The sequence below is a fragment of the Pogona vitticeps genome, chromosome 14 (genome assembly GCF_051106095.1).
Source record: "Pogona vitticeps strain Pit_001003342236 chromosome 14, PviZW2.1, whole genome shotgun sequence".
In the NCBI taxonomy this organism is placed as follows: Eukaryota; Metazoa; Chordata; class Lepidosauria; order Squamata; family Agamidae; genus Pogona; species Pogona vitticeps.
In genome coordinates this window covers 5708149-5722284 of record NC_135796.1, presented here as the reverse complement: position 1 = coordinate 5722284, position 14136 = coordinate 5708149, and the positions used below count along the sequence as shown (strand labels likewise).

Sequence of the window (14136 nt, the reverse complement as noted above, 5' to 3'; positions counted from 1 at the left end):
ATAAAAACCTGGGGGACAGTTAAGTTCTTGTGATGACATTTTAATCCTCCTCTCTTTTTTCTCATTCTCTTCGTTTCCTTCCTGTCCTTCCTTTACTTTCTTTTGGTCTCATACCCCTTTCCCTTTCTTCTTTTCTTTCTTTCTCCTTCCTCCACTCTTTTCCTTCCTTTCCCTTCCCTTCCTTTCCCTTCCCTTCCCCTCTAGTGTAGGGAAGTGAAGAAGCAGAACGGCTCTGGACGCTGCACCTTCATCCAGAACAACCCGGACTGCAAGATAGACGACGGGTTTCTCAACTACCTCAACGGAGTCTTCTGTGTCTTCCCTCATTCTCTGCAATCTCTGGCTGTGGTTCTCTACGTAAGAACCAACATGTTTGGGGTCCATCTGGATGGCTAGCTGGATGGGGTGGGTTAGGAGTCCTCTCACTGGCACTGCCTTTCTTTTGGTTCATAAGGTTTTGCAGATATTATGCGATCTCTAGGAGGGCACCCCTGAAAGATGACTGGTGGGGGAGGCAGGTATATTAGTATTCGAGGAATAATCCCGTCTGGACTGGCACCTTTGGGGGTTTTGCATATACCAGAGCATGGTGGACCTTGGTCCTGGCCTCATGTACCAAAATGAGGGCTGTGTCAGGTGAGGTAAGGGTTTGACCAAGAGGCGACAAAGGATGCCCATGGCTACCATATGATATGTCTTTAACCTTTGCTTTCCAGTAACTACCGTATTTTCCGTGTATAAGACACCCCCCACTTTTCTAATCCAAAATTAAGAAATCTAAGTGGGGCTTAGCTAGTGTAGGGGGCAAGGGATCAAAGCACTGCAGGATCGCTTTGATCCCTGCTTTCCCCTGCACTTGTTTTTGTTCTCTCCTCAGCTTACTTCCATGTATAAGATGACCCTTAATTTTTAGTCTAAAGATTTTAGACAAAAGTATAGTCTTATACATGGAAAAATATGGTAAGTCGGGATAGTTTTGTTTTGCTTCCGGTACTGGAGGCTGTATGAGCGCATCTGCACAGTTATAGCCGTCGGATACCCCTTTTAACTACCAGGGCTGTGCCTGGATTTGTCATTTAGGGAGGAGGGACTTCGGCTTCTCAGATGCCGTACAGAACAAGGAGTGAACAAAAAAAGGGTCTAGAATGGAAACTATAAGTCTCAGGATTCCACAGGAGAGAGCCATGAGCACTGAATTGCTCCCAGGGTGTTGTACATGTGCAGTGTTCTTCTGTATTGCTTCCCAGCCACCTGAAGGAGCTGGGCTTGGTGGGCTGGTCTTAGGACTGGCCCAAGACATTTTGCTGCCTGAGGTAAAGAATAAAATGGCACCTCCTCATTTCACATGCAGAGGCCAACCAGGCTGCATCCTTCACCTCTCTTGATACCGCCTTACTGCCTGAGATATCATCATCCTCATTGGCAGTTAATGTTTATTGAAGCTCCTGCAGTGGATTGGTGTTGGTCATCACTCACAAGCCACATTCTTGTTTAGGAGTGTAGGACAGGGTTTATGATCTGCCGATAGCTGGAAGTGGCTAGGGGGCTTGAGAAGGAGGCGTGGGTTGGGTACCTTTTCGCTTTGTTGTCTCCCATCATTAGTTAAACGGTAAAGCCAGAGAGGACAAACCTCGACAGCATCTTAAAAAGCAGAGGCATCACCTTGACAACAAAAGTCCGCATAGTCAAAGCTATGGTTTTTCCAGTAGTGATGTATGGAAGTGAGAGCTGGACTATAAAGAAGGCTGACCACTGAAGAATTGATGCTTTTGAATTATGGTGCTGGAGGAGACTCTTGAGAGTCCCCTGGACTGCAAGGAGAACAAACCTATCCATTCTGAAGGAAATCAACTCTGAGTGCTCACTGGAAGGACAGATCCTGAAGCTGAGGCTCCAATCCTTTGGCCATCTCATGAGAAGAGAGGACTCCCTGGAAAAGACCCTGATGTTGAGAAAGTGTGAAGGCAAGAGGAGAAGGGGACGACAGAGGACGAGATGGATGGACAGTGTCATCGAAGCGACCAGCATGAATTTGACCCAACTCCAGGAGGCAGTGGAAGACAGGAGGGCCTGGCGTGTTCTGGTCCATGGGGTCACGAAGAGTCAGACACAACTTAACGACTAAACAGCAACAACAAAGCTAGAGAATAGTGAGGCAGCTTAAGGGATGCAGGACAGGCTGCACCCACATGTGCAGGTTATTTTTCCAGGGCCCGGCTGCCATCCTCCCCCAGCATGTACCATAGGGTCTAGAAACATGATGTGGTGGTGGGAAAGTTTTGAGCAACCAGACACCACATCCTGAGGAGAAAAGCTCATGGAATAGAGATGTGGGAAAGTAGTTGGGTCAGGCAAGCGGAAGAGGAGCCACACAGGAGCCAACGAAACCCTGTCTGGTCCAGCGTTATGGACTCAAGGTAGCCCCCAGTAGGGCCTGGAGGCCTAGGTGCCCTGCCCCTCATTTCCCACAGCAACTGATGTAGAGACAGATCTTGCGTCTGATCGTGGTGGTGTTGGAGACAAAGCTGCCCTGATGCCTCTAACCCTCCACAAACACGTCCGCTTCCCTTCGGAAGGTGTTGAGATGGGCAGCCTTTGCTACATCTTGTGGCTGTGAATTCCAGTGTTAAGTAGGCGCTGGTATGAAGGAGCACTTCCTGTTATTTGTAAGGGATGGTCTCTTTTTACTCTTGTAAGAGGAACCATCTTTTCTGGAAGGAGGAAGTGAAGATGCTGCGGTTTCAGGATATATGTTGGGTCAAGGCAAAAAGCAGCAAGGAGCAGAAAGGTTGCCATTCAGTGTTGGTGTCGAAAGGCCATTGCCTTTTACACCTTTAACTCAAAGTGAAAGGGCTTGCACATCCACTAAGGGTTGGAGGGGGAGGAGCTGCTGGACTTCAGTTCCTACCATGTGGTTATTGTTTAGTCGTTAAATCATGTCCGACTCTTCGTGACCCCATGGACCAGAGCATGCCAGGCCCTCCTGTCTTCCACTGCCTCCCAGAGTTGGGTCAAATTCATGTTGGTCGCTTCGGTGACCCTGTCCAACCATCTCATCCTCTGTCATCCCCTTCTCCTCTTGCCTTCACTCTTTTCCAACATCAGGGTCTTTTCCAAGGAGTCTTCTCTTCTCATGAGATGGCCAAAGCATTGGACCCTCAGTTTCAGGATCTGTCCTTCCAGTGACCACTTGGGGTTGATTTCCTTCAAAATGCATAGGTTTGCTCTCCTTGCAGTGCAGGGGACTCTCAAGAGCCTCCTCCAGCACCACAATTCAAAGGCATAAATTCTTCAGTGGTCCGCCTTCTTTATGGTCCAGCTCTCACTTTCATACATCACTATTAGAAAAACCATACCTTTGACTATGTGGACCTTTGTCGGCAAGGTGATGTCTCTGCTTTTTAAGATGCTGTCTAGGTTTGTCATCGCTTTCCTCCCAAGAAGCAGGCATCTTTTAATTTCATGGCTGCTGTCACCCTCTGGAGAAGGTAAAATCTGTCACTGCCTCCCTATCTTCCCCTTCAGTTTGCCAGGAGATGATGGGACCAGTGGCCATGATTTTAGTTTTTTAATTCCTACCATACCTAGGCAGTATGAGATTGTGTTGATGGTTCATAGTGTTTGCCACCCCACAGTGCCTGGAAGCCCAAATGCCCTTCATCCTCGATGTACCTCAAGATGGAATCTGTACCAGCATAGGATTGATCAGGGAATTTGTCCCCATGGAAAAAGCCTCTGCATGTACATTCATATGCTGATAGAGCTGATATGCTGATTGATATATATATATATATGGATGAGCCCTGGATCATCGAACTTTATATATAAAAAGATCAGTGAGATAGGAAATGGTTGCTTGGCAAAACTCATGATTATTTATTAAGAAGGTTTACAACTCAAGTATACCTACACACATAAAAGGATGTAAACATTCGCAATAAATAATCATAAGTTATCAAAGTCAGTTTTAACTTTTGACTTTTAGCAGGGACAGCTGATTTTGGGGGCAGTGTTGGGGGAAATTTCTTCCCAGTTTTCATGACACCCTGACTTCTCTTGTTTCCTTGCAGGTTCTCTGGTTGCTTTACCTCTTTGTTATTCTTGGAGTGACAGCCGAGAAGTTGTAAGTAACCCGGATGAGCTCTGGATCATCATTATATATTAAAAAAGAGCAGTAAGATAGGAAATGGTTGCTTGGCAAAAACAAAATCCTGCGTTTATGGACAGTGTTTGGCGGTGGAGATGAAACCCGCCCATCACCATGAACGAGGCGGTCTGCCCTGTTTTGAACAAGCACATCAAGTACTTGGAAATTAGTCATCCAGAGGAGGGGCAGGATCTGTTCTCAATCATCCCAGAGTTCAGGACACAATATAATGGGCTGACTGTCAGGAAAAACATCTAAACTGTTAGAGCAGTATGACAATGCAACCCGTGACATCGGGGTGGGGAGCGCTCCAGCACTGGAGGCTTTCAAGAGAATCAAAACTATCTGTAAGATGTGTTTTGATTTGGATTCTTGCACCGAGAGGGGGTTGAACTTGATTCTCTTCTAGGCCCCTTCCAACTCAATCATTCTATGGTTCTATGAAGCACTGTAGTAGGCATCCTTCAGTCTCAAGAGACTATGGTCACGTGCTCTGAATAATAGAGGCCTTGGAACAGCGTCTAATGTGGTTGAAAAGGCCAATTCAAGAGTGACAATTCCTTCCACACTGAAGACAAAGACTATCTGTCCCCTGTCCAGCTCCCTGATTTTGCTGGTTTCGGGACTGCCGCTTTGCCTCGGCCTGCTGGACAAGGGTCTCTTCAAATTGGGAGAGGCCGTGATGTACTGCCTGCCTCCAGGCTGAATGCTCAGATGTCGTGAAGCACAGCTTCACGGAGAACATGGAAGGGAGAGCATCTCATGATGCACACTGTCACGTTCCCAGGGGTTACAACAGCCGAGACCCGATAAGCCAGTCCAAAGTCAGGAATACTAGGAATGCGAAGCCGATATCTAATTACCAACCAACTCACAGAATGTAGTCCAAGGTCATAGTCCAGAGTCAAACATACAACGCAGTCCAAAGTCTGAGTCTAGAGTCAGGAGTTCAGGAAACACGATGCAAGGTTGTAGGAGCGTGGATGCAAGCCAGAGGTTTTGACTTGTTGCTTCCATGGAATTCTAGCTGACTAGGAGCTGTTTTTTTATAGTAAAACAGCTCCTTGAGCTGCTGGAAACCTTTCCATACTGTCAGTACTCAGGGCTATTTGAACAGATGTTTCTGTGGACAGCCTTCGAGCGATCCTCTGAACTTTTTGCCGTAAGTCTTCCCCGAAGCCTGGCCCGAAGCTTGTCTGCTGAGGAAGGAGAATCTGGAGGCGATTCAGGTGTTTCAGATTGCTCAGCATTCTCCTCAGCCTCAGTTAACCCTTCTGGTTCCAGGTCTTCAGCTGCACTCATGACACACAGCTCCACAGTGAGGTCGTCTCCTTTCCATGTTCTCCATCCAACTTAAAATTCAAGGCATTCGGTCGATAATTTATTTCATATTGTAGGGTCCAATGTGATGATTGCTCTTTTTGTTGTCTTTGTTGGGTTTACTTCGCTTTTGTTCATTCCATTCTATCCATCAGGGGTGGGGGGGTGGGGAACAGTTTTGGTCCCAGGGCTCAATATCAGTTTCAGAAGAGCATCAAACACAGTGGCTGAAACGAAGGGCCCAAACAGAACCAACGCAAAGTGGGCGGAGGCCGGTGCAATTCTTATTCTTTCAACCCTTTTCACCAGTGCATCGCCTTTCTGGCCTGCAAAGCACTGTTCAGTTTCCATGCAACAGTTTCACAGGCTGGCAAAGCAGAGCTCAGTGGCATGCAACAACGGTCTCTTCTTGCTTAACAGATATAATATTAAACCAAGCTTGTAAGTTGAAGGGCTGAGCCTACAGGCTGTGCTGGGCCCACAGGGTGAAGGTTCTCTGCCTTGGCTCTTAAATCAGAGAATTGAGCTAAGAAGGAGAGAATTGGCTATATGAAGTTGAGAGACGGGGAGTCAGAATAACACAATTTTTCAACTGGTTCTCTTTTCTTTTCCCTCCTTTAGCTTCTGCCCTAACTTGTCTGCTATCTCTACCAAGCTGAAGCTGGCCCACAATGTGGCAATATCCTTCCATGGATTTTTTTTCCCTGTGTGGAATGGAAAGGTGTGGGTTGGAGGAGGAGTTCCCTGTGGGAGTGTCTGTTATCCCGTATCAAATGCAGAATGAGACCTGGAAGGGACAAGAGGGAGTGGAGTGTTAGAACCCAGGGCCAAAACATTTTAATCAAAGTGTATGGTCAGTGTAATTGTGTGGTAACTCCTAATTCATCCATGAGACAGATTTGCTTAAGAACTCTATAGTTAATTACAGTGGTGCCTCACTTAATGAGCACACCGTTTAACGACGAATCTGCATAGTGACGTTTTTGCGATCGCTAATGCGTAAAACATCGCATTGCAATGATCGGTAAGTGTTTCGCTTACCGATTTTCACATTGCGATTTTTTTAAACAGCTGATCAGCGGTTCCAAAATGGCCGCAGGGTAAAGAAAATAGCCGCCCGCTGTGTTTCTGCCCGGATTCCTCGCTTACCGGGCAGCGAAAATGGTGGCCGCATGGAGGATTTCCGCATAGCGGTGAGTTTTGTGCCCATAAGAACGCATTAAATGTGTTTTAATGCGTTCTTATGGGCTTTTTTTTCCCCGCATAGTGACGAATCCACATACTGACAATTTTTTCGGAACGGATTATCACCGCTATGCGGGGCACCACTGTATCTCTATAAAAAGCACAAATGGCAAGGCCCACCTTAAATGAGACATTGTCCCACTGGTGCTGATTCTACCTATTTTAAATGTTTTAAGGTGGAACTTTTTTTTTGCCATGGCCATAAACTCAATATGAAAGAAATACAGACCGAATCAGGATTTTATAAATCATATAATGAACCTTATGAGGGTAATGTGTGAAGAATTGTTTTCAGTCTGTGGCCCCCTCTTCCAGGGGGCCAGCCCCACCTTGGGCGCCATCTGTCCCCAACGGAGAATGGCTGTTTTAAGGAATGCCTCTCCCTAGATCAACTTGCCGATCACCGAGATCCGTTGGGGTTTGGTCCCTCCATTGAGTATGGTTCATTATAGGGAGACCTGGGGGAGGGTTTTCTGGCACCCCGAGTGGAGAATGTCCTCCTTTTGGAGATCTGATTGGTGCCCACATTGGCATCATTTTGGTTCAATGTCAAAACATGCTTATTTACTAGTTCTTTAGGAGGTTAGAGATCTTGGCCTGCACAGATTTTAATGCAGTGGTTTTAACATTTTAATTGTACAGTGGTGCCTCGCAAGATGAATGTAATTCATTCCGCGAGTAGCGCTATCTTGCGAAAAAATCGTCTTGCGAAAAGCGGCGTCCCATAGGAATGCATTGCAATGCATTCCTATGGGAACCTCGCAAGACAAATGAATTTTTCTCATCTTGCTAAGCATCAGTCTCAGGGAGAAAAAAACGTCTTGCGAAACACGGCCATAGAAGAAGCCATCGTGCGAGGCACCGTAGCGATCGAAAAAACCATTCGTCTTGCGGTTTTTTCGTCCCGCAAGGTGTCTGTTTTGCAAGGCACCACTGTATGTGTTTTAAACTGTTTTAATTTTGAATTGATTTTATGTTTTTTAAATTGTTCTGTACAGCTCTCTTAACCTGCCCAGAGATCTTGTAATATAGAGCAGGCTGTAAATGTTTTAAATAAATAGAGCCTAGGCTTGGTTAGTGAATGTTGGGTCCACCACATGGGACCTGGAAGAGGTAGTGTTTGGATTACAGTGCCTGAGGGATTCTGGGAATTGTAGTACAAACAGGAATTCCCCTTCTGCCCCCCAGCTTTGGCACTAGAGCAGTGGAATCAAGCCACTCACCTACTTAAAAACTGCCCTGCTGTGTTTTTTCTCTCCCTTAACACTCTCCTCCATGGTGTCACCTTTCTGGCCTTCGGGAATGGTGCCCCAGATGTTTTCAGCGCAGTGGTGGCTTTCTCTGACCCACGGACAGCTGGCCTTGCTATTGGCGCTCTTTTTGGTATGTCCATCCAAATTGGTAGGACTCTTAGTCAGACTGCCTCCTGTGATCCTCCTCCTGTTTCCTTTTTCAGCCTTTGATTGATCGCTTTCTGTTCTTTCACTTTCTCCCTGGAAAACTTCCTCCTTTCTCTTGTAATCAGATAAGCCTCTCTATGGTAGGGTCAGGGAGGCCTTTGGTTTGCCTTTTGAGTGTCAGATTCGCACTTCCTAATGCGCTCAGTTGGTATTCACATTTCTCCAAATCTTGCAATATGCTTCTCCAACAGAAAAATGCATAAGATAGGGGAAATTGTGCAAATAAAAATAGACATGGGTACAGTGTTTGCAGAAGTGCACATGAAAATGGATTGAATGTGTTTCATTAATTTGCTGTAAACTGTCCAGAGTAGTGCTTTGCACTGTTGGGGTGGATACAATGCCAATCAATCAATTTATTTTCATGCAATTACCATATTTTTCCATGTATAAGATGCCCCCCACTGTTCTAACCCAAGATTTCTTTCTTTGCAAGAAAGTGGAGGGGGAAGGCAGGTATCAAAGCACTTTGATTCCTGCTTTCCATTTCCACTTTCTTAGGAAGAAAGTGCTTTTCCCCTCCACTTTCTTTGCAAAAAGCTGCTTTCCCCTCGCAAAAGTGGAGGGGGAAAGCAGCTTTTTGCAAAGGAAGTGGAGGGGGGAAATCACTTTCCTCTCAAGAAAGTGGAGGGGGAAAGCAGGAATCGCTTCCCCCCTCCACTTTCTTGCGAGGAAAGTGCTTCCCCCTCCACTTTCTTTGCAAAAAGCTGTTTTCTCACAAGAAAGTGGAGAGGGAAAGCAGGAATCGCTTTTCACTTTCTTTGCAAAAAGTGGAAGGGAAAGCAGGGATCAAAGCGCTTTGATCCCTCCCCTCTCCTTACTACTCTGTATAAAATGACCCTCAATTTTTTCTCTAATAATTTTAGGAAAAAGTGTCATTTTATACAGGGGAAAATACAGTTTTTTAAAAAAAGTTATAACCGATGATGGAAATGGGACGGAAAGAACTTAAAATTGGAAGACGGAGAAATTGAAATTTACAGATGAATCTAATCCTAGTTTCAGTATTAATCACTTCCTCTCGCAACTGGATCCAGATCATTTGGCCCAAAGTAACTAATATGCCTAGATTATGTGTAGGGAGGAGTCAGTAGGAGTGACAGAGAGAGAGAGAGAGATTCAGTCTGCTTCACCTGAGAGTAATCCTGCCTGCCCTCTTCTTCAGGTGCCGGCATCTTTGTCACCACCATTGTGGCCGGTGGTATCGCCCTGGTGCGGCCCTTCAGAGCAGCCTCCAGGCCCTTCTTGCGAGATGCCGTCTTCTACATGGTGGCGGTCTTCCTGACTTTTGTGGCCCTCTATTTTGAGCAGGTCACCCTTGGAGAAGCCTTGAGTAAGTAAGGTCTCTGGACCACAGGCAGAAATGCTTTGGCCCGTCAGGCCAAGGGTTCGTGTGACCCTTCAGGTGTTGTCAGGAATAACTCCAGCCATCCTGAACATTGGCCATGCTGGTTCAGAGCATATTGGGGCATGCGTGCCTCTGTGTATGAACCTTGTGGTGCAGTGGCTAAACTGCAGTCCTGCAGCGAAGACTCTGCTCACCACCTGAGTTCGATCCGTAGCTAGCTTGGAGTTTGACTCAGTCTTCCATCCTTCAGAGGTTGGTCAATCAAGTACACTGGGTGTGTGTACAATGTTTAGCCTGCGTAAGGAAATTGCAAATTGCTCAGAAAGTGTTTTAAGCGCTATGAGATAGCATATAAACAGCATGCTTTGCTTTTTGCTTTGTGTGTGTGATTGGGAAGGGGCAGGTGGGGAAAACCTCCTGAAAGATGAAGTTTTTTGCATTCTCTGAAGCGGAGATGGCCTACTCCCTGCATGGACATAACCCTTTCCCAGAGCTTCAATCTTTAATGTGTATAGGAACCAGGGAGGCCTGGGAGAGACTGTAACATGTTCTCCTTGGCAGGCTACCTTGGGCTGTACATCTTCTACGTCCTGACGGTGGTCATCTCAACGTGGCTCCACAAGAGACGGCGCAGGGAGAGGCTGGCCCCTCCCAGTTCCACAGAACCAGGTGAGGGAAGAAGGAACGAAGAAGCCATTGGGCTTTCCATCTTTGTCTTTCCGGCGCCAGGTTGCACTTTGGGGAGGAGACCACCAGAGATGAGGACAGTGTGTTTGGGAGTGGGTGTAGCTGAGAGCACATGCTTTCTCCTAGACTTACACAGATTTATGTTTTTGGACTACTGCTCCCAGAATTCCAGGGGATGACAGAGTTGAAAATAAAGCATTGGAAAACAACAAAATTCGGAGTCCTACCAACTGAAATATCTCGCTTGTGAATGAAAAGCACTTCATTGGTCCCCATATTCACCGGGGCCTAGGGAATAATATCAATAAATTTCACACAATATTGTAAGCAATTGCAGATTTCAGGAATAAGATAATCAGAGCTATAAAGAAACAGCAATATTAGGAACAGTATATATACTACATTAATACTTAACAGATACATAGTTTTTTGTTTAAAACTTGTATCTGTTGTATAATACCTGTCAATGCTTTTATACTTTTGATTGACTGTACCTGGTGTGTTTGAATAATAAAATCACCACCGTCATCATCATTTTAGAACTTCAGCACTGGAAAGGATCTTATGGATCCTTGAGTCCAGCCTCTGTCAAGTAGACACGGTGGGGAATCAAACTTGCAACCGCTGGCTCTACAGCCAGATGCCTAAAACCACTGGAGTATGATAGCTTGAATGGTACAAGGTGGAAGAATTTGGAAGAGAATTTTGGGGCTCCATCTCCCAGAATCCTTCAGCCAGCACGGCCACTGACCAGTAGAATAACATTTCCAAATGCCGGAAGATGTTTTGGTGCGCTCCAAAGGTGTTTGACCCTCAGGTTTTTCAAACTCCGAGGCAGTTTACGTATCTTGCCAACCTCACCTCTCCTTGTCTTTCCTTAGAGCTTCCAACAGATGCTGAGCTCCCCTCAGATTCAGGAGAGGACTATGGTGAGTTGAATATAATAGCTCCCGGTTCTTGCTTCGAGAACAGCCTGGATCCTGGGGCAAGCAGTGGTTCTTCCAGGAACATCTTCCTACCTGAGCACCCCCCATTTTGGGGGACTCTTTGGGGGAGAGTACCACGAAGTGTCTTCCTGAGAGCTGAGGTCTGCCATGGACCCCAGAGCAGGGCCTTCTCTGCAGTGGCCCCACTTTTATGAAATCCAGCTTTACTTTGGGCTTTCCTCTTGGTTTGATTTGAAATGTCCGGTCAATACTTTCTTATGCACTGGACCCAGACTCTTTGGACATCCTCCTTAGCTCCTGATATAGACAAGTTCGCTGCCCTTGCATTTCTGGGCAGCCATTGATGCATCTGCATCGGGAGAGACTGAATTACAGCCTTCCGTGGGTTGGTTGGACTGCAGATCCCAGCATTCTGCACCTTTGTCTTGGCTAGAGTAAAGGCTGATGGGAGCTGAAATCCAAGGATGGTTGGAGAGCTGGGCTCTGCCTGCCTTCGCTTCGCATGCCTTGTTGGGTGAGCTGAGAGGGTCCCAGAGAGTCTCCTCTGTGGTGCTTTCACTTCCTTTCTCTCCTCGACAGGAGAGGAATACCAACCTTTGCTGCCCTCAGAGGAGAGCACGTTCCGGATCCTGACCGACTCCTTGAATCCTTTGGATTACAGGAAGTGGAGGCGGAAACCCTGCTACTGGAAGATGCTGAAGGCCTGCAAGGTAAGGTCTTCCCTTGCACAGGATCGGTAATGGCTTCCCTTGCAAATCCTGAGGGTGTTTGAACCCTAACCTGCACCAGGAAAAGGACATGGCGGCCCCTTGGACTCACAATTCTATTGTGGAATCCATGCAGAACCTGGCCTGCAAAGGTAGGCCATATCCCTGCTCTGTTGTGGATGTGTGTCGTCAAGCGGCTTCTGATTTACAGGGGCCTTAAGAAAATTTTCAAGGAGTGGTTTTGCCCTCACCCCAAAACAATGATCTGTTTTTGAAGGCTGTGAGCTGTCAAGACTCATTTTCCAGATTTTTAAAATTTAATTTAATTTAATTTAATTTAATTTAATTTAATGTTGTTGTTGTTGTTGTTGTTGTTGTTGTTGTTGTTGTTATTATTATTATTATTATTATTATTATTATTATTATTATTATTATTATTATTACTATTACTATTACTACTACTACTACTACTACTACTACTACTACTACTACTACTACTACTATTACTACTACTATTACTATTATAACCTGTTACCTTTTTCTTATTCAGCATTGATTTGGGGGTTTCATACCCCCTTAGCAAAAGGCCCCAAACCCACACAAACAAACCAGTAAATAAGTACAGTATCTTGAACAGATATTTATGAAGGGACACAGTTGATTCCACTTCTCTTCAAAACCAATTTTTTTTTTTTTGATGGGCAAACCGTTGTCTACACTCCACGTGCCCTAGTAGAATAAAAATGACATTTCTGCTTTTGAGGTAAAAACTTGATCAAGTGAGTTTAGTTATTGCTCCGTAGCATGTTTTTTTCTCTCTCACACAGGATGTCTCACAGTGACAGTCGCCCTCATTGTCTACTCTCGTCTTGTCCAGCCCACCCATAGCCTTGTTGTGGGGTGTGTGGAAAGCGATGGCTGAAAGAGACGGTTGCCACACGCCCGGTGGCGGCAAAGAGGAGTCTGAGGCCCAGTTTTCCCACACTTAGTTTTTCTGAGGCGCTCAAAGACTCTAGTCAGTGCGCTGACCACTTCACTTTTCTTGTGACGACAGAGATGTTTCTGGAGACCCACAAGAATTGGCACAGAAGTTACCAGTAGACACTTCCCTCACTATTTTAAGGTTTTGTGGGATGTCTATGTTGGTTTTGGTGATAACATCGCCATTTTCTGGAAATGGCTGAAAAATAGCAATTACTAGGTATTGCAGTAGCTAAGAATACCTAAGAATATAAGCGGAGGTGTGCTGGATCAGACCAGATGTCTTAAAAGATAATAATCTTAGGACTGAAGAGCTGGCGGAGACTCTCTGGATTATCACGTTCAGCCCCTGTCAAGGTGGCACAAGTGGGGAATCGAACTGTCAGTCTCTGGCTCTGAAGCCGAATGCCTAAAGCACTGAGCTACCCAGCATTTTTTATGTGCTATCATTTTATGTTCCCACAATAGCCAAGCCATTGTCTACCAGGAGCCCTGTTGTATTCACACTAGAAATGGACATGAATTAAGTCAGGCCGCGCTGATGAATTTAATCAGAGCGGCCTGCATGTTCCCTTGGTCAGCTGGCCCACTTACAATCCATCACAGGCCGCCGAGGCCCTCCTCCCCTGGCAGCTACCCACTCAGATGAGGATTCTGCTTGTGCAGCCCTGATATGGGCAGCTGCCAGAGGAGGCAGGGAAGAGAAGCCCCAGGTTCTTCCCAGACTGGACAGCCACCAGACACGGAGGAACCTGGGCAGCCCACAACCGATTGTAAGTGGGCCAGCCAGCCGAGGGAAAGAGAACACGCAGCACCTGTGTTTCGTCAGAGCAGGCTGACTTAATTTGTGCCCATAACTAGTGTGAACATAACTTCACCTGCCATCTCATGTTTCCCCAGCAACCATTACACAGAGGTGTTGTTTTCAAGTAGATAACTGTGTTGTTTTGTGGCAGCAAAGGCAGCCACAGGAAGCCTTCTCTACAAGTAACGAGATTTATTTGGGAGGAGCTCTTATTTTATGAAGAAGTTGGAGATGCTCATGAAAGATTATGCCAGATAGAACTTGTTAAAGATGTCATAGAGCACTGTTGTTTTGATGGCGGCAAGCAGATACTAGAGGTGATATATGGCCAGCCTGACTAGTAGCCAACGAGAACTCTGCCTCCTTGAATTGGGCTTTCAAAGCAGTTTGAGATGTCAGCCATCACTACATCTTGTGGCAGTGAATTCCACAGTTAACCTCCACACTGTGTCAAGCAGTCCTTCCATGTTATCCCCCATGCATCTCCCA

General features: G+C 46.1%; 1 protein-coding gene across 2 annotated transcripts in view; it reads left to right on the top strand.

Moving 5' to 3' along the window:
- Positions 1-14136, top strand: part of SLC8B1 (solute carrier family 8 member B1) — a 35243-nt gene that overhangs the window by 12993 nt on the left and 8114 nt on the right. The window contains exons 3-10 of one of the 2 annotated variants that reach the window (XM_072983522.2): positions 210-357; positions 4071-4123; positions 6089-6146; positions 7990-8095; positions 9338-9505; positions 10082-10189; positions 11089-11136; positions 11734-11864. In XM_072983522.2, coding sequence (XP_072839623.2) covers positions 210-357; positions 4071-4123; positions 6089-6146; positions 7990-8095; positions 9338-9505; positions 10082-10189; positions 11089-11136; positions 11734-11864 — 820 coding nt within the window. Of the gene's footprint in view, positions 1-204; positions 358-4070; positions 4124-6088; positions 6147-7989; positions 8096-9337; positions 9506-10081; positions 10190-11088; positions 11137-11733; positions 11865-14136 lie in introns of both variants that reach the window. The other variant, XM_072983519.2, reaches the window with a different exon arrangement.